This window comes from Crocuta crocuta, unplaced genomic scaffold, assembly GCF_008692635.1.
Source record: "Crocuta crocuta isolate KB4526 unplaced genomic scaffold, BGI_CrCroc_1.0 scaffold172, whole genome shotgun sequence".
Lineage (NCBI taxonomy): Eukaryota > Metazoa > Chordata > Mammalia > Carnivora > Hyaenidae > Crocuta > Crocuta crocuta.
This window is the reverse complement of record NW_027528872.1, coordinates 7839009-7866617: the sequence shown is the minus strand read 5'-3', so window position 1 is coordinate 7866617 and position 27609 is coordinate 7839009. Positions and strand designations below refer to the sequence as shown.

Here is a 27609-nt window from a genome sequence, read left to right as displayed (position 1 = left end):
GCCAAGAACTTTGGACATTATCTTATAAGAGGTATGGTCCCGGTTATTAGCGGAGCAGAAAGGAGGAAATGACTTACCCTGTGTGCAATAAGGTGACATGGAGAGAAAATGTTACAGAGCTGAATCTTGAAGGATGACAAGATCTAAGTGAATTGTCACTGCTATCATTGTCATTAATGATAACAGTTACCATTTGTTAAAGGCTAGTCTGGGTCAGTGCTGAGTACTTTACTATCTGCTAAGCACATCCACATAAAATCCTAATAAACAATTTGTGAGTTAGCTATCATTGTTTGCATTTTACACAAATAGGAAAAGCAAGACTCATAGAAGCCACACCACTAGGAAGAAAGAGATCTAGGATCTGAATCCAAGTTCGTCTGACTTCAAAGCCTTTTCCACTCTGCTGGACTATCTTTTCACATTCATTAATAATATTAGTTCAAGTCACATGAAATAATCCATAGTTTGGTCAAAACCTCTTCATTCAGAGACACATTGAAATATGGAGAATTATAAAGCCTTTGGCAGTAAGTAATGATAGTGAAATAGCTAACATTCAACCAAACTGATTAAGCATTCATTAGTATTTTCCAGGAGCGGTCCTTCTTCATGTGTCTGGAATGATGCTTTCAATGATCTACAAGGACATGGTACTAACCTAGGTATAAATGGAGCACATAAAAGAAATAAAAGACACAGATCTTGCCTTCAAAGAGGTTTGATGCCATTGAGGAGATTCAGATTAACACAGAAAGCAGAAGTTGACAAAATAGATTAAGATTGAGGGCCAATCACAGGGTGGGGGTGCAAGAGGTTGACTTCATGCAGTTGCAGAAGGTCAGAGAAAGGCAAGACTTGAGACTGTCTTTGAGGAAAGGGGACCTGAGTAAGTTCAGGACTTGATGGACCTAGACAGTGGAGAGGAAGGGGGAGCACAAGGCCCTCTAGAAGGGCATGATGGCCTAACGACCAGGGCATGGGGCTCAGGCGTGGCGTGTGCTAGGTTGTGAGACGGTGGCAGCCGAGCCTGGCTGGGGAAAGGTTTGGGTTGAAAGGACCAGCGGATTCGGTAAAAGAGGCAGGTTTGGGCTGATTAGGGAGGATAACAATGGAAGCTAAGAAATTTGGATTTTGTCTTCTTAGACCCTGTCAAGCCATTGTAGATTTCGAGCAGGGAAGAATTGGTATAAACAAGTCTATAAATCATCTTAGCTTCCAAGGAGACCCTCTTTTCTTAGAGGATTGGACTCTGGGCTCTTGGAGATCAGCCTTGTTGCTCTGGTGGCACGCAAGGTGAGGACAGTTGAGTTGAACAGCTGACCAAGAGCAGTCAGAGGATGAGATCACACTGTCGGTCGGGTCCAGCCTCTTGTGTGCAAACAGTGACGAAAACTGATGATGATGATAATGACGATGAGGATGATGGGGATGATGGAACAGAATTCAAAGGGTGAAGGGTTTTGACCAACATCACCTAGCAAAGCCATGACCAGGCTGGAATGAGCGTCATACATCCTTAGCTTGCTCAGCCCAGCAAGAAGGTGAGAGCAGCCTTAGACTGTCACAAATGCCCACTATTGGGGAGGTGCCTAAGGGTCCCTCCGCCACTGCACTTACACCAGAATTGCCAGTGGGGTGGGCTGCGGAGTGAGAACAGGCTCTTTCAAGGCTCTTGGGCCAAAAGAGACAATGACTCTGATGGTTTTTGCTCCTGGGATAGATTCAGCATGGGGCAGCTTTCCCAAAGTGGCCTTTGGTTTGGGCTTCTAGCCAGAGATTTCAGAAACCCCATTCACCATTGTCCCATATTCATCTGCAAAAAGTTGGTGAAACAGGCAAAGGTGTTTTCTGGGGAAGCCTGCCCGTCGTCAGAGGGTGCCCTGGTTTAAAACTTGGACAGGCAGGGAAGGGCCTGACCAGGGCTAAAGGGTTCTCCATTCCCTGGAGATCTTGCAGCGACAGAAGGGACTCCATCTTTAAGATGAAACTCCTGCTTCCTTCTTTGTCCCTGAAACATGTGGGCCACCAGGTCACACAGGGTCCATGTCTTCCCATCCATCTCCCTCTTTCTCGCTCTCTCCCTGCTTCCCTGCCTGCAGGCTGCCTGTTAATTAAGCCCAAGTCCAGCCTCGAGATCAGAGCAGTAGTGTCTCAGGCTGCATGCTGGCCTCCAGAGGAGAAGGATTTTATATGGCAACAAGAGGGAGGGTGGTGTGTTCTCAGTGGCCAAGATCTAACAAGGCACACTCCGGCCCCTCCTTCAGGGGAGGCAGGCTTGAGCGTGGAGGGGCAGCAGGGCCCACAGAGCTGCCCCGGGGTAGGAAGGGTGGCCACGATCCATGGGCAGGCTCCTCTCCGCACCCCACAACCCCGGACTGTCTCTCATTCTCCTCGGTGTTTTTTGAGTTGCCCTCCTTATGCTCAGAGGAATCGCTGGCAGTGACAGAACAGAGATGACAAGCTATATTTCTGCCTTGAAGCTTTCTCCAGGCTGTTGGGAACTAGGTGCTTGTCAGTTCTAGGAAAGGAGAAATCTATGTATATTGTAGCCCTGAAGCGGTGCCCTGTGCGGGGACAGGCTGGCGTCACCTCAGACTGTCCTTCCTCTCTCAAATGTGTATTTTATTGGTGCCTGCGTGGGGCCAGGGATGGCTGGCATCTCTTCCCTCATATTGGAGTGACTCGTGGGGGTGGGGGGGTCAGGCTCCTCAGTGCTACCTCTGGGGTGGCAGTTGGCGACAGAGGCAGAGCTAGAGGGGAGAGACAACAAAGCTTGTGGCTGCACCACAACATCAGGAAGGAGCTCCCCTCTAGTGCCAGAAGGGACACAATTAGAAGCAGAGGCTGAAGGACCAGGCGGGTGGGCCTTCCACCTTCCTCACTCTGACCCAGACCCTCTCCCCGCTGTGGCCTTTGGCAGAGGAGGGGGTGGTAAGGCCAAGAACATCCGTACATTACAGGGTACAATTATTTCCTTATCATCAAGACCGTGAACACCTCGAAGACAGAGCCCATGTGTGTGTTTATGTGTGATCTCTGAAAAAAACTTTTTAATGTCTATTTATTTTTGAGACAGAGCATGAGCGAGGGACTGACGGGGGGGCGGGGGGTAACCAAAGCAGACTCCAGGCTCCTAGCTGTCAGCCCTGAGTCCGACGCGGGGTTTGAACTCACGGAGGGTGAGATCATGACCTGAGCCGAAGCTGGATGCTTAACTGACTGAGCCACCCAGGTGCCCCAGTGTGTGTGAGCTTTGTATGTCCAGGCCCTGGTATGTTGTAGGAGCATAATACATAGAGGCTAAATTAAAGCAATTTGCCCTTGCCCAGAAGAAGGGAGGAAGGGAGAGTAAAAAGCTACCCAAGAATAGAGGTTTCATCAGCCGCGTAGGCCCCGGGGACACATGGGAAATGAGGCAGGGGAGGCAGACATCGGTGGAGCTCCCAGGAGCGGCCCACCCCACACCTCAGGGCACAGCCACCTGCTTTCTTCTGGGAGCCCAGCATCCCCTCAGCACTTCCTACTGCAGCCACTCCCTTTGGATTGGTAAGAAATAGGAGAGCACAAAGAGGTGGGGATGTGGGAAGAGCAAAATGTCTAGAGTCAGAAGACATGCCGCTTGCTGGCTGTGTTTTCGGGCGAGTCCAGTCCCTGACTTTCCTCAGCCGCATTATCCGCATCTGTAGAATGGGAACCACTAGCTGGCAAAGAGAAAGGCATCTCTCACACAGCACAGATAGGATGTCAATTGGTGTGACCTTCCCGTGGGTCATTTGTAAAAGTTCTTAAAAATGAAAATACCTTTGGAGTTGGCAGCTCCCATATCTAGAAACTTATCCTGAGGACAATGACCAAGTCTGGAGCAAATTCAGCGATAAGAATGGGCGTAATTGATAACAGCAAAAACCAGAAATAATCTAAACAACAAGTGGTAGGAATTGGGCTGAATAATTATAGCGTGTCCATAAATGGAATGCCATTTAGCCACAGGATTACAGTGTATATTTTCCTTATATGCAAAGATATTTATGATACATCGCTAAATATAAAAGCCTGATTGCGGAACAGTCTATAGAGGATAACACTGTTTTTAGGAAAGAAGAGTTTCATTTTTATGGGATTACAACTAACTTAAATTTTCTCCGTCTTATTTAACTATTTTGTACTAATCAGCATCTATTGTTCTGTAAAGATAATGAAAATTAAGTTGTATGAAAATATTGACCTCTACGGGTCATTCTGAGAGTTAAAGAAGATAGTACATATGGAAGTTGTTCGTAAACCAAAAAGTTACTGACTCAAGACGGGGTCCCTGCCCAAGAGGAACTTCCAGTTTGGAAAGAGAGGAAGAATACGTAAGATAACTATAGCATGAGACAGAATGTGGCAAGAGCTTTCAGAGAACGATAAACAGCATGTTACTTGGAAACACGGAGGAGGTAAAATTACTTGTGGTTCTAGAGGAGGGAGCCAGAATGTTTGAGTTGAATACTGAAGAATGGCGAAGGTCCTGTTAGGTAGAAATATAGAACTGGGGCAGCAGGAGAAGCAGGAAACTGTGGTACAGGTTTGGAGAATGGGAGAAGTTTGTGTCTGGACGGGGGACAGAGACCATATGAGTCACAGAAGGGTCTAGAAGGGCAGTTCGGGGCCAGACTGCAGACACCTTGAAGGCTGCACTTGGTAAAATGCCATCAGTGAACCTTTGTCGGTGCCTACTGTGAGTAGGGAGCCACTGAAAGTTCTGGGGGAGGAGCTGACGCCAGGGTAAACCCCTCAGGGGGAGTGAGGTTCTTCCTTCTCTGGGGCCTGGGATGGATGCAGAATAAGGGCATCTGCCTGGGAAGCTCAGTCTGGAGGCAGCTGGCAAGCTGGAGGGGCAAACTGTGGTGTCAAGGAGGGGCTTGGCCGCCATGGTTGTGGCACGGGGCATGGAAGGGAGGGAGGAGCATCTTCTGCCCTGACTGGAAAGGGGTGGGCAGTGGTGGAAGAATGAAATGAAGGGGTGATCCAGGAGGGAAGACTAGGACACCTCTCCCAGCTTTGCTGNGGGGGGGCTGCCCTGACCTCCCTGCTGCTTTGAATGTACCTCTAGTCCTCAGCTCCTAAGAGGCATCTGAAGGGGTGGGGAGGGAGTTTGTTTCCACCCAGTGAGCTTTTGTTAATGGAAATTCATTAAGCAACCCACCTATCTCGGAAGTTTCCCTCAGCTCATCCCCCCCTCCCAGCATGCCCCAGCTTACTCTTCCCTGCAGGCGGGAATTCATGCCCCCTCAGGATCCCGGATGCTCTGTCTCTGCCACCCTCACCCCCGGTGATGTGCACACACACACACACACACACACACACACACACACACACACTCACACACCGGAAGGAAGGCGGGGAAGTCTTGTTCAGGCGGGGAAGTCTTGTTCAGGCGGGGAATGTCTAAATTTCCATTTCCCCACTGCAGCTCCCAGCCCGGCCACTGTTTAGCTCCTCCTGTTGTCATGTCACTAGTTAATTACATTCTTTACTGAGGTGCAAATGTGTTTTTACAAGGAGACCAAGATGGTGTTAACTAGAAAGGAACTGTGGATGGTAAAGATGCATTTACCTCTGGTTGTAGGGCAGGGGCTCTTGGCTATATGCACCCCCACCCNATCCCAGGCAAAAAAAAAAAAAAAAAAGTGCAGCCCAGGCATGGAGCAGCCCTCTTCCACCCTCCATCTCGTGACCCTGCTATCCTAGCCCTCAGCGCAGCCTCCTCGGAGTCAAATTAGCAACTCATCCATAAGAAGAAAATTAACGTGAGTGTCCAGGAAGTGTCAGGCCAGGCCTTAGGCCAGTGCAGACCACCAACCCCAGTTTCTGAAGATCGAAGTTCGTTTCAAGCATTGAGAACCAAAATGATTCACTTTGATCTAAAAATAAATCGGTAAGTGGTACAGCCAAAGCCACCTTCAGGCCAAGGCTGTCTTCACTGTCAGGCTCTGCTCGGAGTCCGCTGCCCTCCTGACTCTTCCTCCCTTCTGCCCACAGGCCCCCTCCCCGCCCCCAGTAGTGTCTGCCCAGACCCGCAGCCAAAGTCTGCCACTGGAAAAGGATCTGAGACTCAGCCACACATCTGGAAACGTTGTGACTATTACCCTTCCTCTGAGCTCCCTACAATTTAGAACAAGAAGCCAGCGTTGCCCAACCCAGGGCCCAGAGTCACTCAGAGACTTGGCCCCACGTTGGGGGAGAGAGGGCAGAGCGCATAACCATATCAGACCAGACGGTTGATGNGGCTTGTTGCATATGGCAGGGAGGTCTGGAGAGCACATGGAAGATTCCCTCACAGCCAGGGGTGGCACCCCCTTGTTCTCTTACCACCCCGGCCTCTAATCCCTTCTGAGAGCTGCTCTGCCCTTTTTTACAGGTGCTCTGGCGCCAGCTGACGGAAAGAATTTCTGCCCCAGCCGGGAGTGAGAAGAGGGAGTGAGTCTCCTGAGGGCCATCCTCGAGTCCGCCAGGATCACCCGAACAGTAAGAAAACTTCTCCATCCTTAAACACATAGTTAAGCCCTCCAGGCAGCTGCTCTTGCCTTCTGAAAGCCTCGAGAAGAGACTCCCCACATAAGCTGGCACTTAGCATACACAACCTTGGAGCGCCCACCTCGTATTCTTTTGTTCGTGCCTTCCCCCGCCCCGAGCTGCTTGAGGCCAGGACCAGGGCTGTGCCTTCTCCCTACGTACCTGTCTTCTCTCCTGCGTAGTCTGGGAACAATAAAGTGCTGTCGATGCAGATGGACGGGCTGTTGCTTACATCCGCGGTGACGATAACGTACAGCCTTCTGGAGCAAGCGTTATCACCTAGGAACCGCCTAGGGGCATTTGTTAAAATGCACGACCTGGACCTCACACCAGAGAGTCTGGTTTCTAAGCTGAGGTTCATACCGAAGCTGCACCCCAAGTGTTTCTGATGCACACAGAGGAAACTGCATTCCAGGTATCTCTGATGAACTCTGCGAGATAGTTCTTTAGAATGTATAAGGCATTTTGAATGGAGAATCTCATTTAATCCTCTTATCAGATAGGGCTTTTTTAATCCCCTTAAGTAACTTCACGATCTTGAAGACATAAGTATAGGCAGGGATTTAGAAATCCAGTTATCCAGAACAACCCTTTTTTCTTTCCAGTAGGCCATGATAAGGGCTGGATCTGTTATGGTGAGATTGGGCCCCGACTCCAAAGGACGCTGCCCATGACTTTGGAGGTTTCCCTGCTGTCCTAGAGGTGCCATGACCTTACAGTTCATCAGCCTTCATTTTGGGGGGCAGTCATCATTGCCTGATTCCTCACAAAAGCTGGTTTCCCTGGAGAGAGGGAAAGGGAGACAGTTGATCAGAAAGGTGAATGTTCCCGGGGCCAGCTCCGCAAGTTAGCAAGACCATAGATATTCCAGAGGACCACACGGGCAAGAACTGACTCCCAGGGTTTGTCTCGGTTCCTACGCCCTCTGGCCATTTGGGAAGCCAACCGTGGCGGGGGGGGAGGGGCATGCTGAAGCAGGCTGTGGCTCCTAGAGGTAAATGCCAGAGAAAAAGACATATCTAGGGGGTTCAAAGATTCACTCTTGAGCAAAGGAGTTTGGCAGTGCCCATTTCAGGGACAGATTGACAATCTTTTCAATGAGCCTGTGTGCACGGTCTTGTCAAAGGGAGATCACTGCAGACAGTAGTTGTGGTGAGGTCTTCTGAGCCGTGAGGAGATGATGAAGGAAGGAAGGAAGGGAGGGAGGGAGGAAAGAAGGAAGGAAGGAAGGAAGGAAGGAAGGAAGGAAAGGAAGGGAGGGAGGGAGAGAGGAAGGGAGGGAGGGAAAGAAAGAAGGAAGGAAGGAAGGGAAGGAAAGAAGGAAGGAAAGGAAGGAAAGAAAGAAAGAAAGAAGGAAAGAAAGAAAGAAAAGAAAAAAGAAAGAAAGAAAGAAAGAAAGAAAAGAAAAAAGAAAGAGAAAGAAGGAAGGAAAGGAAGGAAGGAAGGGAGGGTGGAAGAGAGGGAGGGAGGGAGGGAAAGAAAGAAGGAAGGAAGGAAGGGAAGGAAAGAAGGAAGGAAAGAAAGAAAGAGAGAGAGAGAAAGAAAGAAAGAAAGAGAGAGAGAGAGAAAGAAAGAAAGAAAGAAAGAAAGAAAGAAAGAAAAGAAAAAAGAAAGAAGGAAAGAAAGAAAAGAAAAAAGAAAGAGAAAGAAGGAAGGAAAGGAAGGAAGGGAGGGTGGGAGAGAGGGAGGGAGGGAGGGAAAGAAGGAAGGAAGGAAGGGAAGGAAAGAAGGAAGGAAAGAAAGAAAGAGAGAGAGAGAGAGAGAAAGAAAGAAAGAAAGAAAGAAAGAAAGAAAGAAAGAAAGAAAGAAAGAAAGAAAGAAAGAAAGAAAAGAAAAAGAAAGAAGGAAGGAAGGGAAGGAGGGAGGGAGGAAGGAAGGAAGGAAGGAAGGAGAGAGAGACAGGATTAGAGACTCCTGGTGAACCAGTGTGCACAGATGTTTTGGCTGAGTCAGGGGGACCTTCTCTGGGACTGGCAATCGTGCTGAAGTTCTTGCTGAACTGCTAGGTAGAGCCCTATTTCTCTCCACTCCGAGGCTGCAGATGCTGGAGTCCAAACAGATCAGACGGTGCCTGGGAGAATGGAGGTGCCCCACCCCCTTACATGCCAGAATAAAGGGAAGGATGGAAATGGGTTGATGGACTGCTAACGCCCGCTGCATACTTTGGCTTTCCATAGAATAGAAACTTTCCATGGATGACTTAGGGGCGACCTCAAATATCCCCCTGACCTCCCCTCACTCTCCCTACACACACACACACACACACACACACACACACACACACTGACCACCAAACCATCTTGATGAATGTTAGACAAGTCTGTTCTGGGGGCTAAATACAGTTGACACCGTTGCTTGGATTGGTGCAGTCGGCAAGGACAATTTTTGCAGCTAATGCTGGCAGTGTGGCAATCAGAGGAGCCGCCAGCTGTCTCACTTAAATTCTTAGCTCTCTCGTTCTCTTTTTTTAAAACCGTTTTGCTTACATAATCCACCCCCTTTTTATTTTCTAATTCTCTCCTTGCAAAGCTGGCACCAGAGGGGAAGGGCTGGGGTGGAGGGGTAGCAATTACACATCAGTTTGGGGAGCATTTACATTTTGCAATTACAATTTAAAAATAAGCCTCGTTAATGATCTCCACGTGTCACCGACAAACCCTAACTGACATACTCTCCTGGGCTTGCCTGCCTCCCCCTGAAGGCAGAGGTACCCAGGGAGACACAGAGGGAGGCCGGGGGCAACATGGGAGGGGCCGCAAGAGCAATTAGGGTGCCCTTGAGGTTGGTGCTAGACAGGTGTGGAGCTGAGCACCCAGAAACCAGGAATTCAGGACTCCAGCCTCTCTCCTCTTCCCTGCACTCACTCATGCTCCGTCCCCAGCCCATCTCCTTCTGGGCTCTGGAACAGCAGGACTCTGTCCTCAGGAGGCAATGCCAGTCCTCAGAGCTGTGGGAAAGGGAGCCTCTACTGCTGATACTCTTCCAGGTGGGAATTTTCAGAGTGCTGTTGGGCAAACGTAAATCCCGGTCCCCAGGATCCCGCCAGTGTGCCTGGATATTCATGGATTGGGTAGAGGGACTGATCACACGTGTGGGGCTCAGGAAGGGAATGGGATTAGTTGTTTCACAGTTCAGGAAGGACGTTTCTCCTCTTATAATTGGCTGACATACAGTTAATGAAGCCCTCTGATCCCCTGGGCAGGGACTTTGGGACCAGACGTACCCAGACTCCAATTCTAGCTCTGCCGTTTGTCGGCTGTAAGATTTAGGGCAAGTTAACTGAACTTTTCTGACCGTCATTGTTTTTATGCAATTGGGATAATCGTATTTACCTTAGAAGGCTTCTTTGAGGATTAAATGAGATAACGTACTAGAAAGCACCTCACACAGTGGCTGGCGCGTGATAAATGCTCCGTAAATGTCAGCCCTGCGCCAAGCCCCTCCTTAGGAGCCCCAACACACTTCCTCCTGCCTCCATTAATGGTGTGCCTTTCCAGCTACCGTGGACACTAGGGAAGGGTGCTCTGGTCTGATTTCGCCAGGTCTCCCCTCCAAGTCAAGCCATCTGCACGCTGAGCAGCTCCTGAAGGAGACCCCACCCCCCCCAACCCCAGCCCCTCACACACACCCCTGCCATCTCCCTGTAGGATTCTCTGCAGAGCCTTGGCCTCGGGCCTCCATTCCAGCCCTTCCACTTCTCGTGGGCTGGCTCCCGAATCTGGCTTTCAACAGCCCGCTTCTCTCTTCTGGACTCTACTTCAATGCAGTGACCTTTTATCAGGCCCCACCTGCGGCCTTCATCTGTGAAATGAGGGAGGTGGGCCGGGAGCTGTCTGAGGTGTTGTTCAGCCTTGACATCTATAAGCCTGGGCTCCTCCTTCCCCAGCGACTTCCTCCAGGCCAGTGCTGTGTGTAAGGCTTTCATCTCTTGAGCAGCTCCATCCAGGCCCATCTTGGGACTGACCACTTACAATCAAAAACTTACATTTGTTACTGGAAACATACATAAGATAGCTCTTCCCTGTGGCAAAACCAGATATGCATCTTATAAAAACCCTAGACAAGCGAGACTTCCAAAAGCAAGTCCCTTGGCACGGGTGTAGAGAACACAGAAGGGGACTATAGCTTACTGGTTTGGGTACTTAGGCAAACAGAGTTAAGTATCATATTTTAAATACTTTTTTTAAACATTTCTTTATTTTTGAGAGACAGAGACAGAGCACGAGTGGGAGAGGGGCAGAGAGAGAGACAGACACAGAATCCTAAGCAGGCTCCCGGCTCCAAGCTATCAGCACAGAGCTTGACACAGGGTTCGAACCCACGAACCGCAAGATCCTGAACTGAGCCAAAGCCGGCAAGTAACTAACTGAGCCACCTAGGCGCTCCTTAAATACTTCTCTAACAACTTCCTTTTTAAACCTATGTTATATAATGAATGGATAGCTTTTCAGGTGAAAATAAATAGATTGTCTCCATTATTTTCAATTGCTGAATGTAGTGTTCTCTTGGATATTTCATTATTTAATTTTAGGTATTGTTAAAATTTGAAGTAAAGTATGTATGTGAGGAAAAGGCAGGGCAAAAGCCATAAAATAGAATAAAAAGTGACCCTTCTTTCCCTTACTTTGGTCCATCGATCCAAAATCAACCACAAGAAACAGTCTCTGATTTTAGTTATTTGGTGGCCAGTGTTTACTATGTTATATAATATACTTAAGGTCCTCTTTCTTCATTTATGTATTTATCTATTAACTCCCTGCTATGACAGCTGGGGAAATTAGAACATATTCTCCCCCTTCCAATTTGGAGTAGTTTGATCATTTTTATTAAACCATATTTGACATTATCTATTTTTAATATATAGTATTATATAGAATATAGTATGTATAAGTTACATGTTCTACACTATATACCACATAGCACTACATATAATTAACTATGTTTTATTTTTATAGTATAATAGCAGTTTTACAGATCTGAAGATTTATAGTCTATCACTTAGTTCCCTCTGCATTTCAACTCTAGGTTGATCATAAGATGGAAATATTATCCAACCGCAGAACTGAATAGTGTGATTTGACCAGGGAAAAGGAAACAGAACATTACAACTTAGCCGCTGTGGTAGGATCTTCCGATACCCCAGAGGTGACCACTCGCCCCTCATTCCCGTCCAGCCCCCTTCCCTCCCACTGGGTCACATCAGATTGTCACCATATCTTAAACATACACTGCCCACCTCCTCTGACCCCTCTGTTTTGCCGAAACACCCTCTAATTATTTCTGATATGGATGCCTGGGAAATAAACTCTGAGTTCCTACATGTCCGAAACAGACTTTATTTGGTCTTCAAATTTGATGGATAATCCGGTTGAGCTCAGAAGCCCATGTTCAAAACCTTCTTCTCTTAGGTCTTGAAGATGTTGTTCTACCATCTTCCTATTTCCCATCTTGCAATGAGAACTTCTGTAAACACTCAGTTTTCTTTTCTTTTGCAAGCTTGAAAACGTCACCACTGTGTGTTTGGCTTTGTTTGCACCTGTCTTCTTTTCATTACCCCTACTCAGGCCTTGGGACCACTTTCAACCCGAAATAGTCACCTGTCCTGCTTCAGCTCAGGGAAATTTTCATTTCATTATTCCTTTATTTGTCCTGCTCCCTCATCTGTTTCCTCCTGGAAACTTCCACTGCCCAGCACAGAGCCTGGCACATTGTAGGCACTCAGTAAATGGTTCTCGAATTTGTTCCTTGGGACCTGGATTCTACTTAGGTCCTTATATTCAACTCGCTGCGTGGACTTGGACAAGTTTTCTCATTTGAACAGAGAAGTCAGACCTCATGACCGCTCAGGAGACTTTCACTCTGCCAGTCCACCTGGAGCCCGGAGTCCCCGCTGCTCCTAGGATTGGGGAAGAAACTGAGGAGCGGCAAACGAGGGGAAGGCAGAGTTGGGCAGGAGGGCAGCCACAGCAGCCAGCCTCCCACTGCAGACATTTCCCTGAGCCTTTCATCCGTTCAGCATCCCCTGCCTGTCCCCCTTGGGGACCTTTCTCCTTGACCTTCCCGATCATTCTCAAATGGGCCTCTTTTCCTCTTCATCTCCCTGCTCCCTGCACTTTCTCAGCTCCCCTCCACACACAGGTCCCATTAGTGAAATAATCTCTGACCGTGGCAAGTGTCTCATTAAGTGAGATCTTTTTTTTTTTTCTCACTTTTATGAATTCCCGCACAAGGAGACTTCCCTCCGCAGTGCTGCACAGCAGACGCTTTGACCTGAGACAGCCAGGCCCTAAAAAAGAGAAGAAAGATTACAATGGCCTCCTGATAGCTTGGATCTGCCCCAGCCTTAGGCTACCTTGTGCCCTGGGGGAGGCATCTTGGGTGAGAATTCCCACTTGCCCCTCTTCCCCACCCCAGAGACTGCTCTGGGAGCAGACACCTCTCGCATGCGGCTCCCCTGACTGCCTAGACCGACCTGCTCTGGACAGAACCTCCAGGTCTGGGAGCCAAGATGCTTGGCTCCTTCTCCCTGAGAGGGCCAGACAATGGAAGATCCAGATTAACAAGTGCTCAGATCCCAGAAGATCATCCTCTGTTCTAAGTCAGAGCATCCTAATTAGTCCCCAAGGGCCAGAGTCTACTGGGCAAAATGGTCTTCTCTCTTCTTCCATCCCCTGGTCCTCTGAGGAGTGGGAGTCCCCTCTTACTGGAGAGAGAAGAGGGGGAATGTAGAGGCACAGTTTTGAACCTCAAGTCCACAAAGCTTCTGTACAAGGCAGGACTCTTTCTTTCCGCTGGGACCACCATGATAGAACGTGAGTTGGCATTGCAAAAGGCAGAATTAAGGTTGGAGGTGAGTTATACTTTTCAGACAAGCTAATATGAAACACTTCTCCTTGGTGCCTGAGTGCAGTAGAAAGGGCCAGCCTATGAGTAAAGGTTTCCCTATTAGAAGCCAGAGAACTACAGACCCCTTTCCAAGGCTGGAGTTTGAAGGGGGATGGGGCTCGCTCAGCAGGGGACAGGCAGGAGCCAGTGGGAAGTAGAGCACAGCTCTGGTCCTCTGCACGTCCGTTTAGCTGCTGCCTGCTTGGGAAGCTGTGGGCCATAATCCTGCTGCTGGCCTGTGAAGATGTTGTCCCTGGGCGCCCGTTTAGACTGCTGCTCGGGGTCCCTCTGGGCCGAGGGAGGAGGGTGGGCAAGAAGGAGCTTCTGCAGGGTGATAAAGCTAGAAGTCGGGGAGACAGGACAAGAGATGGGATGCCCCCTAAGGATGGGCTGCCCCTACTTGCAAAAACCAATACTGCACAACTGGGCAGGCTTTCCAAAGATACAGCCAGGTGCCTCTTCGCCTGTGAGTCATGGGCACATTTCCCCTCCAGAGCAGGGGCTTCTTTGTAGCTGTGGGTGGTTCCTGGAAAACCATGGGNCCACCTGGGGGGCAGCAGGGCCTCACGGTCAGGCTGACGGAATCACAGTCAATGTGAGTCAGAGCCCCGGCCCTGACGCCACAGAGCCACAGAGCCACAGAGCCACAGAGCGTGAGGTCAGGGCACAGGCAGGCCCGCTTTCGCTCCGCCCAAGTCCGCAGAGCCAGGCCCCCAGACAGCTAAAGCACGTGACCCCGTCCCCACTCACACCGCCTTGTAGATGCAGTCTTCACCCTTGTACTTGTGTCATTTCCTGTGCATTCTTTCATTCTGTTCTCTCCCTTCATAACTGAACCCGCAGTCCAGTGAGTCTACGAGGGAGACTTTAAGACTTGCCTCTTTCAGCACTCTTAATGTTCTCCACGTCTGTCTCCGCGGCATTACGTTTAGGAGACCCCGACTTCTTAATAGCTGGCGTCAGCGCTTACAGTCTTCCACCTTCCACTCATTTGTATGAAACAAGGAGGGCAAAATGCAATAAAATATTTAAATAGATGTGCACACACGCTGCCGTCCAAAGATGACACGGCTGGTAGTAGTGAACCGCTGTCGAAGTGGAGGCACCTTCCAGAGGCGTGAAGTGCATGTCCATCAATGGAGGCACAGACGCCCAGGTTTGCCATTCGGAAGATATTTAGGGGGATTGCTGGAATATAATTCGTGGAGATGCAGGGCATGGGAAAGTGAAAGGGCAGCCTGTACTGGATGGCCCAACTCAAAGTCGGTAGTTTGTTTGCACACCCATCCTTGAGCCTTTTCTGTACCTCTCTAATTTCCGGGGGCCTGACCCCTCCTCTGGTGTTTCCCCGCCTCCACCCTGAGACTTCTAGGTTAAACGTTCGGAATCTGAAAGCAGACCATGTGTCAATCACACTGGAAAACTTCCTCAGCCGCACTAAGCTTCAGTTTCCACATCCGTGAATGAGGACGGCCATCATGCCTACGCCATAAGATGGCTGGGAAAACATAAATAAGGTTATTTTATCAGAAGCTTAGCATAATGCCTGGGGCATGGAGAAAGCTCAATGAACAGCAGCTGTTATTAATTGCATTTACCATCTCACCCTATCAAAATTTGCTCCAGGGAAACACACTCATTCTCACTGAGGTGTAAATGACTGCTGGAACTTGAAGAGCTATCTTTTCCAGATTTGTGTGTTTGTTTTACATGTTAACAGTAAGCCAAAGAAATTAAATCATAACTGTGTATATATGCAAGCTCCACAAGGAGATAGCTTGTGAAATCATATGGCACAAGATTTTCCCCCCTAGAAAGGAAAGGCAAGGAGGAGCCATGATCTGGTCTGCCAGGGAGCACAGGGCTCGATGGGCGAGATGGGACATGTGGATGGGAAGCAGGTTTTCCATAATATAGAAACACATGTAGTGATCATTCACCCTTCCATGCTCTACTTCTGCTTCATGGAAGAGTAGAGTTTTGAGCCAAATTCTGATGAAGGAAAGGGCACAGGAGTGTAATACAGAGATGTTGATGGCCGATGGGAAAAAGCATGGAGGAAAACTCCCATTAGGTGATAGAGAGCATGTCTGTTCGCCTGGGGCTTGGGTCCGGATGGCAATGCCCAGGGACGTTTACTGCCCAGCATCACTGCTCTGCACATGGCAGCCACTGTCCTCCCTTCCCTGGGGCTCCCTCTCCCGACAGATGGGGGCACAGAGCAGGTGACCTGCCCTTGTTCCCAACAGCAGTGAGGCCCAACGTTGAGGGAGGCCCCTGGGCACCCTTTCCTCCTCCCTGAGTGGACCCCGTTGCTCTGGACTGTGCCGGGTCTCCCTCCCTTCCATGAGCTGGTGAAGGAAGTATCAGGGACGAGTGGCTTTTCTACGATAAACTGAGCCCAGAGAGCCACTTGCTCAACAACCCTGACTCTTGGCCATTTTTTTTCTGGAGGCAATTAAAAAAAAAAAAAATGGACCCAGCTATCATCCAGCGAGAGGACACGGTATGGTCTTGAGGGACAAATGGAGCCTGGCTGACCCTCTTAGGATCCTCTGGTTCCAGGAGACTCTGAGAGCATCACAAGGGACAGAGGGGACAGGAGTCAGCGTCCCTTATCTCTATGGATGCCACCCCCCCAGTCCTGTTGCCCCAGCCCCCTCCCAGCCCACCCGTGCTTTCCTTCCCCTTTCCGGCTCCCCACCAGTGCTCCTCTCCCTGTGTACCGCCTCAGAGAAGAGAAAGATTGATGAGAGGGAGGTGGCTCCTCCAAGAACAGCAGCTCTCCTCCCATCTGGGATGCCCAGCGCCGGAGCTGCTGCTCTGTCTCTGTTGAGTTGTGAGCCTCAGGGGCCCAGCCTCTGTTGTTTTCTCAGCTCTGTTCCCGAGCAGCGGCTGCCGTCAGCTCTTGACAAATAATAATAAACCTGGGAATCGGGTTTGTCGAGGGGGATTTCAGTCCCTGGGTTCATTTTTAGGTGTGTGTGTGTGTGTGTGTGTGCGCGCGTGCGCGCGCACCCAGACAAGAGAGCACATGATGGTGTCCTGGGGGAGCAGGCTGGGGCTCCCAAGTGCCCTGGCAACCCATCCTCCCTATGCCCGCGGAAGAGCTGGAGGGCTCTCCTCTGCCCCTGACCATCGGTGCTGCCTGCATGTGTAAAAGAAAAGAGAAATAATTGAATGGATGGCCTGTGACTCTCTCTCTGTCCCTCCCCACCTTACCCACTTACACTATCTGGATAGAGACGAAGGGGCTGGAGATGTAAAACAGAGGGCAGAATCCCAGCTCTAGGTTCGGGAGTTGCCTGAATGATGGGTGGGGAACTTGGCCACAGGCCCAGGGAGAGAGGCTCCTTGACAGAACCTTTACACGGACTCCCCCCACCGTGGCAGTATCATGACCCCCTCCTCCACACACATACACGCACCGACCTCCATTCCTGAGGCGCTGCACCAAGGGGAGGGCTTTGCTGGAAGAGGAGGAATGTTCCGAGTCAGGCATCAATGCTAGCAAAAGCTGGGCCTGGCCGTGGGTGAGTGTGAAATTTAGGACCCTGTCATGGTGCCTCTCTAGGGCAGAACAGCACCCGCTCTGAGCAGTTTGGAGGTGGCCATTGGAGGTCATGGCTGCCACTCGTGCCTCCAGGCAGGCGAAGCTGCCAACCACTTAGCTGTGAGGCGCGTGCAAGGCCAGCGCTTACCCTTATAACCAGCATGCTTTCCCCCCACCTTTCTGGGGGTTTTTTGTTTTATTTTGTTTAAAGGAACCAAAGGGGGAAAAATTGCCAAGTTGTGAAGTGCTTTAGGAGGAGATGAGAATCTTCATCAAAATGCTAAAAGCTGGAGGGGGAGAGTAATGTGAAAACTCTTGCCTGCTATTTATGGGATTGATTCTCAGATCAAGAAGAAGCAAGCAGTCGGATGAAAGGAATTATTGTTAAAGCTCCTCGGTAGGAAGATCTAATGGACAATTGCTGCTATCAGGGGGAATTAAATTGCTGTTTCAGTTTGTAAAATATATCAGCAGCTTTTTGAAGCCGGGAAAGGTGTGACAGCCCTGGCGGGGGCTGGGGGGGGGGGGGGCGGCTCTGGCACTTTCGGGCCCCAGCGTGGGGAAGCAGGAGGCAGGCAGGAAAGAGGGCTGGGGCAGAGCACCAGCCACTGTCCTAACTGACCCTGCTCTGCGTGTTTGAAGCCAAATTGCAAAACCGCTAAACTGAGGGAGTTGAGGGGCTAAGTTGGCAGCCCTAAGGTGCCCAGAGTGTGCCCTGACGTGCTCGGAGACCCCAGCATCAGAGAGGCAGGGCTGTAAGCAATAGGTCAAGATGGGGGCTCCTCTCTGGGAAAGCTGGTCAGGGGGTGATGCGGGTCTGTGTTCCCAGCGGCCCCACTCACACCCAGGGCATAGTCAAATCCTCTGCCTTCCGTGACCCCTGAGCGTCCCGTCACTAAACTGAGCACACAGAGGGATCCAGTGTGGATAAAACACCACCTCTCCTTCTAGAACGGGGCCTCTAGGCTCGGGTCAGTGAGTGTGCAATGACCTGCTGACCCAGCCACACGCGCGGGAGGCATACTGCTGTCCCAGATAAAGGCCACATGACAAAATGGCTTCGGGAGTGGGGAACGGAGAGGAGCGGAGGCCCTCAGAAGGAGAACCACAGCCGCCTAGAGGAGACTACACTCCTGGTAGAGGGAGCAGAAGGCTCTCTGCCTTCTCTGCTTTCAAAGAAGGCTCTAACCCCTTCCATAGACCTTCTGCCCCATGTGGCACTTAAGGGCTGAAGGAGGAGAGAAAAGTGGGGAGAGAGAGGCGTGTTCACGTGTCTCAGGGAGTCCGAAGCCCACAGTCCTAGTTCAAGCTCACTCTGGCTTCCGCTGTGTCTCCACTCTGTCCCCTGGAGACCAGCATCATAATAATAGGGCACGACCTGGCACCACCGCCCAAGGAGGCTTCCCAGAAAGGTAGCAAATGATAATTAGTTCAAAGAGCTCTGGTGGCCAAGGGGTCTGAGTTGCCTGCTGTCTTGCTGAAGTCAGTAGAGAATTCTTTCCTACTGAGGGTTCCAAGCAGGAACCAGGAGGGGCAGTGGGAAGGGGCCCTCCTGGCTGGGGTGTTCTGCAGTGACTTGGGCTCTGTGCCAGGCGCAGTGTCCCTGGGGACCTGGGTCATGGTGGAGCGGCGGCTCATTTTGGAGCTTCAGCCAGCCAACCTTCAGGACAGTAGTGAGCAGGGGTCTGATCCTGAGTGCAAAGCCTACTTGGTTCCCCTCCTGCCTGTCCTGCCTTCAGTAACAGGGACACAGCCACCTTCCAGGCTCCCACGCCCCTCTCTGGACCTGCTCTGCTCTTCGCACACTGGAGGGCTTCCATTTGCCCCCAGCACCCAAGGTCAGAAAGACAGGGGCCAAACAGCGTCCACCAGGCCACAGCATGCCTGTCACCTGAGTCCTCGGGCCCCTCAGCTACCACCCGGTTCCTAGAACACATGGGCCAGCGTTTGATGTGCTCCTGGGGGGCTGGCCCCTTCCCCTTCATTCCCCAAGGGCTTTTCACTTCTCCCTCGCTTACAGTGACCTTCTCAACCAGACCTTCTCAGATTTTACAGCTTCCCAGCCCACAGGTACATCCTCCCTCCCAACTCTGTATCCTCCACCATTCCTGCACTGGTCCCCGCCATGTCACTGCCCGGTGCTGACTCCATAAACCAGGCACTGTGTTTCTTCTAAAGCTTCAGATTTCTAGCCCTTCCCGAGTTTCACAAGAAATCTGGTGTGTGTGTGTGTGTGTGTGTGTGTGTGCACGCGCGTGCGCGCGTGCGCGCACGCACACACCCCTGCGTTTCTTTAGATAAATCCACAGAGTCACATGAAATCAGTGACAGTTTGACACCGTTATTTCAAGATTCATCGCTCTGAGTTGCCAGCACAGGAGACCTAGCCAACTCCTTCCCACCAACAACACTTTTTTTCCAAGCATAATTTATAGCAGTGGGGTGAATTTGTTTCCAAAAGATGAATATCACACTATCAGCAACAGCTGCCTCTCATTTTTATTTGTTTTTAAATTTGACTCAAAGTCCAATTCTCTATACACATCCGAAGCTGTAAATCCTAAGGCGACTGATTACATGATTTAGTAAACAGGTTATATTATATAATGCAATTAAAGTAGGGCTCCGAGGCGCCACCTACAGGCCGCTCCTGGGAAGGGAGCTGGGCCAGAGACTATCATTTTGGACGAGGCTCGAGGCTGAAGGAAAATAAACGGGATTGCACCAGGGTTGAGGCGGCTGCTCCTGAGGGAGAAGTTGCAGCCAGCCAGGTTACTAATGCAGCCTTTTGGTCCCTCCTGCTGAGTTCACTCCGTTATTTCAGCCTCCTGCAAATCTGTCTAGACGTCAGAACCCAGGCCTGGGCAGCTGCTCAGAGGGGCCAGCCTGGGGGTGGGGGGGAGCCGCCTGGGGGCTTCTGAGCAGGGGCTGCTGATGGGAGCTCCTGGCTCTCTGGCCTCAGGGGCCTCCTCCCTCACTCTCAAATGGGAAGTGAGGTAGAGAAGACTGGAGCTTGGCTAGCCTTAGGAATGAAGCTACAATCCAACGATTTCCATCCCCTTCAACAAAGCTTGTGTTGAGAGCCAAACGATGGGCAAAGACTTTCAGACTATTCTGGTGAAACCCCTCAGCTTGCAGTCCAAGAGAGGAAAGTGGCTTGTACTGGCCACAGATAAGTAGCAGAGCTGATAAGGAATCCAGGCTTGCTGACCCCACAGGCAGGGTAATGGGCAAATTCACCGGAATTTTCGGAAGAAGAAATTGAGGCCCAGGCAGGGGGCGGGCCTTCCACAGCCTCTGTGCGTAGCAAGGCAAGGAAAACAATGAAAATACTGCTGGTGTGTGTCAGAGGACAGAGGAGAAGAGCTTCAGGGGCCCCTCAGCAGTGTGTCTAGGACGGAAGGGAGGAATGGAGGGAAGGAAGGGGGGAAGGGGATAGAGGGAAGGAAAACCCAGCGTCAGTGCTCCTTGCCATCACCCCTCTGCCCGAAACTACAACACACTTCAGATGAATCAGGTTCTGGGGCCTCAAGGATTCTAGCTTCTCCAAAGAACTTTTCTAAGACTGGGCCACGGATAACTGGGGAGAGGAGAGGGGACTTTCTTCCCTGAGCACGAAGAGAGAAACTGGACCAGAAAGGGGTGGGGGCAGGGATGGATGAAGAAAACAGGACTCTCACGGTCCAGAGGGTGGATCTGCATCCACACCTTCTTCTGAGCCGAGCATCCACCCAGTCTCCCGTCTGGGGCAATGAGGTGCAACAGTGAGGAGTGGAGGGAGGCTGGTCTTGTCCCCGCTCCTACCAGATACAATGTAGCCTCAGCTAGGGTCAGAGGGCAAGCGCAAATGCTGTCGGGCCAGCTGGCCAGAGAGTTCCCAATTAGACTTTGTTTCTCATCCTTAAGGCCCTGAGCCCCCAACCCCAGCACCCCAGCCCAATTACTGCCAGGCAGCATTAACCCCTTGGTGCCCCAGGCCGTTAATGGAATGTTAATTGGTCTAATGGGTTTCATGTCAACAAGTCCTAATGAGCTCCTTCCTAACGAGCTTGCTATTTTTTTTCTAAGCCTGTTTGTCAACACACTGGAGTTTGGGCTATAGACCCGGGACCTCACCTTTGGGGGGGGCGGGGCAAGAGTTGAGGAGACAGATGGAGTGGGTGCTCTAGGGCTGCCCATTCCTACTTCCTAAAGGGGTGTCTTTTTATGCCCCTTCAGCCACCTGCAACCCATGCAACACGGCCTTCCTCAGCTCCCGAGCTCTGTAAAATGGCAGTGTTAGCTCCTTTTGATAATATCAGTGACACAAATTATTTCTTCTTGGATATCACTGTGGGGTTGAATGTTGCATCAGGGTTTTTGTCCCCCCTTCTAGCTGTCACATAATAAAGGTTCTCAGCACTAAGAGCAATCTTTTGACATGAGCCTCTCTTCCATGGGAAATTTCTCTGTGGTAAATCATTGCTCGGTGTCCTCCATTTGCAATCTTGGCTATACTCCCTCGAGTGCCCTGGTGTCTGGTAACAGAGGACTAGGGCCTCTGGACGGGGCGGAGCAGGCCCTCCGAGCCACTGACAAATGCTGAAAGCCCCTCCGAACTCCCAAAGAATGTACAAAAAGGGCCGAGCACCCAGCTATTGCTTAAGGAGCAGCCCCCAGCCAGCTGTGGAGTCCCGCTGGGCCCAGTTTCAGAACAAGAGAAGTCAGATTCCCATGTTCCTCTCCAGGGTGGTTCCACATGGCCCCTTAGCCCCCCAAGTCAGTGGGGGGAACCAATGGGGGAGGGGGGAGCGCATATGCGTGTGGAGTGGTATGAAGAAAAGAGCAAGCTTCCGGAGATGGGCGTGGGGTCTCCCCCAGTGTCATGTTACCAGAGGCCTCTGTGCCTGAGTGAGCAGAGAACTGACGAAACTTAAGCCCCTGATGAAAAGGCCTCCTGTTCTCCGGCAAGAGAAGCCCCCAGAGGGCAATGGGTTAGTGGCCTAGTGGCCTGTGGTGACCCCAGAGAGGAGGAGGGGAGGGGCAAAGGCCATCTGGGTCCTCAGAAAATTGTTCTTGTGTCCTCTGGTGAGGCCGGTCTGGCCCCTGCTCACAGCCTGACAGACTCCAGACCGAAAAATCTCCTCAGTCTTGGCAGCCATGGTTGTTTCTGGGTGCAGACAGCTTTTAACGATCTCTCCTTGCAAATATTTCCAGGGACAGCAACTCTAAAGTGCCCCTACCTCCCATTCATTGGACAGTGAACAAAAGAATGCAGATTAAAGACTCTTATCTTTAAAAGCCCCAATCCTCCTCATTGAGCGTCCTGTGCTTTGCCTTTAAGTGACCTTCTCATCCGTGGAATTAGGTTACCCTGAGACCCAAACCCGAGGTTAAAGGAAACTAGTTGCCCCTAAGAGGGGAGAAAACCCGCCTAGAGGGAGCTCCCACCCCAGACTCTGCCCCCAGGCTCCCTCTTCTGGAGGCTGCTGGCACTACAGCCCCACAGTGGTTCGCTTTTCCGGGGGCCAGGGATTGGGGCTCCGTGAACGAGGTCCTTAGACAGGTCCCAAGGCCCCAACCAAAGTTTCCTCATCTACCAGAGTTCCAGGAAAGGCTGGATATCCCTATTTCCTTTTTTCCCTCAGGGTCCAAAAGAGAGATTCCACACCCATTTCAATATCCAAAAGGTCTTCATTCTAGAAGTTTCTTCTGACATCTCAAGGAGTCTCTATCCTCTTTTTTCCTCAGGAACTCTTTTCACTCTCCTCTTGATTTCCATGGATGTTTGCCGCCACCCAAAGACCCAGCCGTGAAAATAGGCATTGGTTCTCCCAGTCCTGAGGTGGCTGGCTTTCCTGAGGGCTCCTTTCTGAGACTCTGTGAGAATAAAGAATGGATCTGGGTGTCATGTGGGGATGGGAGGGAGCGGAGCGGGGGAGACCCTGAGTGTTTTTGTCACACAGATATCCCAGTGGCCCATCACCGGAAGTAAGGCCAGGGTGGTGAGGTGTAGGTAGCAGTGAGGCCATGGGGAATCCCCTGCAGTCACAGCAAAAGTCCTCTCTTCCTATACAGTCTCCTCCAGAACCTCCATTTCATTTTCCTTGTGCCCGATGGGGCCATCACCTCCCCGACTGATAACACTCCTCAGAGAGGAGATCTTGCCTCCCGTCATTTATTCAACCACACCTCCTCCTGGCTCAGTCCTTTGCATGTAGTTGACACTTGATGACTAGTCCTTGAATGAGCACCTAAATTCCCAGTGCTTTGCACACTTAAGGTCAAAGCATGCCTGGTGCTTCAGAGACTCAGTTCAGGCCAGGCTTTCTATGTTCTCCTCTTCCTGGAAAATAATCGAAACAACACCCACACCTTCTCTCTCTCTCTCTCTCTCTCTCTCACACACACACACACACATACACACACATACACACACCCCACAGGGTCCTGGAGACCAGCCCCTTCCTTAGGCAGCTCCCAAACACCCTCAAGTTCCCACAGAATTCAGGTATGCGAACATGTCAGAAGACCCCTAGGGCAGGGGATCGGCTGGAGGGCCCTCAAGCACAGGGGAGGGAGGGTGTGAGTCTGTGTCACAAATGATTCTAGCTCATCAGCACCCTCCACCCAGGAGAAGGACAGGTCCCTTGCCCCACAGAGGTTCTTAGGAGTTTCCAGGCGCCACAATGGACAGGTCTGCATCAGGCAAGGAGCCAGTGCTTTCCAGCTCTAAATATTTCAGGGCATCTCCTGTAGTAAACAGCTTTCCGGGCATTCTGTTTCCTTGGGTGGTGTTGCCAGGCTGTCTCCACTTACAGCACTGTGATCTAGTTCAAGAAGAAACCTTGAGGTCCAGCAGGGGCAGCTCACTGCCTGGTGATGGGAAGGAGGGAGGACAGCGGAGGACACAGGGAACAGGAAACCTGGAGATTTGGGTCCAATCCCGCTTCACTGCTCACCCCCCCCCCAACATCATTCCTCTTGGCCTCTTCCTCTCCTCTCTTCCTCTATAAGGAAGGCGTGGACTTGGCTCTGACTGCTCTTCTGGCCCCAGATGCCTGTGACTCTGTACCCAATGAAGGCTAACGAGTCTTACTTAGTAGAATGTTGCAGATACATCCATATGGCCAGTCACAAGCACACACCTAGAATAACTCGGCAAGTGAAGGGGTGCTCACCCGGGCTCTCAGACGTTCCTTTCCCTTCCCTGCGGAGCTCCAACCGGTCACCCCTTGCTGCGGGCTCCACCCTCGGGTCTAAGGAGCCGACCTGCGCCCCGCCTCTCTCTTCGGCCGCTAGGGGGCGTGGCGAGCACACCTGGGAGGGGTTGGTCGGTGCTCGCAGACCCTGGGGCGGGGAGGTGGGACTTGGAAGGACGTGAGGCCTCCTGCCCCTGAGAGCACAGGTGGCTGCTCCAGAAGCCTGGGGAAGGGACAGCGCCCGTGTCCTGTGGGATACCCGAATGGCCGCCAGTGCCCCGTGCTGCCACCAGCCAAGCCCTCCCCGTCGCTCCCCTCTCCAACCAGGCCCCAGCTGATGCTGAACAAAGCGTGGTTGCGGGAACACAGGTTGCTTCCTGCGATTGGAATGTCGTTTCTTTCAAGTCAAAACAGCACAGCAAGCCCCTCCCCACCCAGGCCTCTCCCCCTAGCTCTCATTTGTTCCCCTAAAGGGCCTCAGCGCTTGCTGTAGCCCGTCAGTCCAGGTGGCCCAGCCTGAGAAAATGTCCAGCCGGCCGGTCCCCAGGGCTCCCTGCGCTCAGCGTATTAACAGTGCGGCCCCCTTTCTCCTGCCACAGATCCTCGATGTGAATCAATCCCATGATGCAACATGCCTCCCCAGCCCCCGCTCTGACGATGATGGCCACGCAGAATGTCCCTCCCCCACCCTACCAGGACAGCCCGCAGGTGAGTGTCGACTGACCAGATGGCTGGGAACGGGGTGCGGTGGCCTTCCCTGGGCGGGACAGAGCTAGGCCTCTCTCAGCTGTACCCTGGCGACTCTCTGGGTTCTCTCCCCCTCACCCCCACCTACCCAACTCTGGAGAGCAGGCAAACACAGACCCTGGAGGGGGTCATTGCATTTGACAAACCGGGTTCAGATCCGACTTGAGTAGCTCTGTCACCAGCATCTGGGACCCTTGTCTGGGGCACCCAGTCAAGAGCCTGCCCTACCCCCACCCTGCTTCCCACTCAGAGCAGATAACAGACAAATGCACAGCACTCCTCCCTCAGGGAGATCCGGATGCCGGTGAATCGAGTCTGCGTTTGAGTATCTGGGGAAATTTCTTAGAGGCTCCTTTGTACCAGATCCCCCCTTTACTGGTCACTGGAGCCTTTATGTCCAGTCCTTCTCTGCCTGCCCATTCCAGGACTCACCCTTCTGTTCAGGATTGTGTCGGCTTCTTTCTAGAAAAAGGCCAGGACTGTATCTCTACACCTGTAGCCCTGTCTCCCTGGTTCCCAGTTTCCATCCCCCACCTGAGACACAGCAGCCCCCCAAGTTCTTCTGAGACCCTTCCTGGCTGCGTCTCTTGGGAAGGTGGCATCTTCGTCCTGTCTCCCTGTTGTCTCCTCTCCTCCTTCTAGAGGACTGGCCCGGCTTTGGGGAGTCGGGCTCCCCCCGTCTGTCAGACTGACCACCCCAGAATCTGTGCCCTCCTCTCCCCCTGCGTGCATCTTCCTCCACATGTGGTTCTCTGGAGGCTCTGAGCGAGTTATGCTCTGGGCTCTCACGGAAGCCTCCATTCTCTGACCTTTACCTTCACTTCCTCCTGTTTTCTCTACCTTGGTCTCTCAAGTCAGTATTAATTCAAGAAGTGTTTATTGAGTATCTGTAATATGAAATGTGGCCAGCTAGAACATTCATTCGTTCGTTCGTTCGTTCGTTCAACAAACGGGCAGTGNATGAAATGTGGCCAGCTAGAACATTCATTCGTTCGTTCGTTCGTTCATTCGTTCAACAAATGGCCAGTGAGAGCAAACCGTGTGTCAAGCGGTCCTTCTCACACTTACCCAGCAGCCGGTCTTTGCACTGCCTGATGTCCCTTGCTCCTTAGCATTTCACACACAGCCCTTCTCAGGGGCCACGTGGAAGATCTGTGCAGCGTGAAACAGATAATAAGGGGCAGACGCAGGGTGGGCAGGCTTTTGTTCACATTAGGTCCTATGTCCCTGNGGGGAATCACATTACAGAATGCCCCGCAGGCGGACCACCACTGGCTCCTCTCCCCCTGAAAATCCAAAAGCACTTGTCTTTCCCTGATCTTTGAGCACACGACCTTTTGTCCCCACCCCTGTTCTAACATGTCATCGCTAGGCTCTCCCCCAACCCAGCCTCATATGCGGCAAACCCTCTGCCCACGTCATTAGCTTTCCACGAATGACCGCAGGCTTGGACTTGGCATTTACACGGTCCTCTATTTGAGAGCGTCCGGGTGTGCAGCACTATGTGCGGCCTTCCCCTCCACAGTCAGAATAAAGTCCAGGACCTAGGCACCTAGCGGGGGACCTAGGCACCTAAGGGTCATAATGGGGGGCGGGCTTCATTCTTCCTCAGCGGACACAGATGTCATCCTCTTATCTGCTCAGGCAGTGTTGGGGTCCCCCGGGGTACTGATAAAGGGGCAGGAACTTTGGCTCCGTTTCTTTTGTCATTGGATGTGCTCTCCTAGCTCCACAGTAGACATGGGGAATGGACAGGGGGTTGCTTCCTGTATTTAGCCGGTGGTGGGTGCAGAGGCCTGCATACACAGGGCGTGGGGACAGGCAAGGGCGGGGCCACGAGGTCAGAGAGCATTGAACTGGCGCAGCTGGTGGCGGCTGCCTCCCTCCCGCCCACCCCAAGCCCACAGGGGCAGCTGGGAGAAGTTTGGGTTTGGTGGGGATTAGCAGCGGCAGGACCTGTGTTGTCCAAGAATGCTGATCGGGTGTAGTTAAGAACAGGAGCCTGATTTAACTGTCAGCACACAGCCGAGAACTAATACATCCCAGCTGCCGGGGGAGGTGATGCACATGGGGCTGTAGCTCCTAGGCGCTCAGCCCCCCCGGAAGACACCACTGAGCTGCCTTTTGGGGGAGGAACCGAGGCTCCAGTTCCCCATCTGGAGGCTCAGAGTAGAAGCCCTGTGTGGGGACTATCCCAAGGCTCTCCTCTCTGAGAAGCCGCCAGCACTTGGCCATTGAAAGCATATTTATAGCAAAGGAATACTTTCCCCTGAGGAAGCCACACATCTATCGGTGACCCCAAGGTCCAGGAAGGAAGTGCCTGACAGGAAGTGTCAGTGTCCGTGGTAAAGTGACCAAGCCAAAGTCTGGAGTCCTTATGGCCTTAGCTAGGGCCACTGGACTATGGCTAGACTGCCATGTGCCTTCCCTGAGCCAGCCTGGTTCCCAAAGAAACTGACGAGGTTGGAGGGTCGTGGGGAGTAGTCAGGGCAGAGATGGAATGAGTGGGATGCAGGAGGTGAGTGAGACCCCTGGACAAAGACCTCTGACTCACAGGGAAAGGCTGTTCTCTCCAGGGAGAGCTAGACTTTGATGCCAGTTGGCTTTGGTGGGGGGTGTCCTTTCTCCACACACTCTGGGGGCTTCTGGGAGTGGCTCCCATAGAGGAATGTCTACAGTGTG

At 51.7% G+C, this 27609-nt stretch overlaps 1 protein-coding gene across 1 annotated transcript in view; it reads left to right on the top strand.

Annotated features, from left to right (window-relative positions):
* Nucleotides 1-27609, top strand: part of PKNOX2 (PBX/knotted 1 homeobox 2) — a 310367-nt gene that overhangs the window by 207455 nt on the left and 75303 nt on the right. The window contains exons 4-5 of the mRNA XM_077756512.1: nucleotides 6407-6513; nucleotides 24780-24888. Coding sequence (XP_077612638.1) covers nucleotides 24802-24888 — 87 coding nt within the window. The 5' untranslated portion in view covers nucleotides 6407-6513; nucleotides 24780-24801. The remainder of the gene's footprint in view (nucleotides 1-6406; nucleotides 6514-24779; nucleotides 24889-27609) is intronic.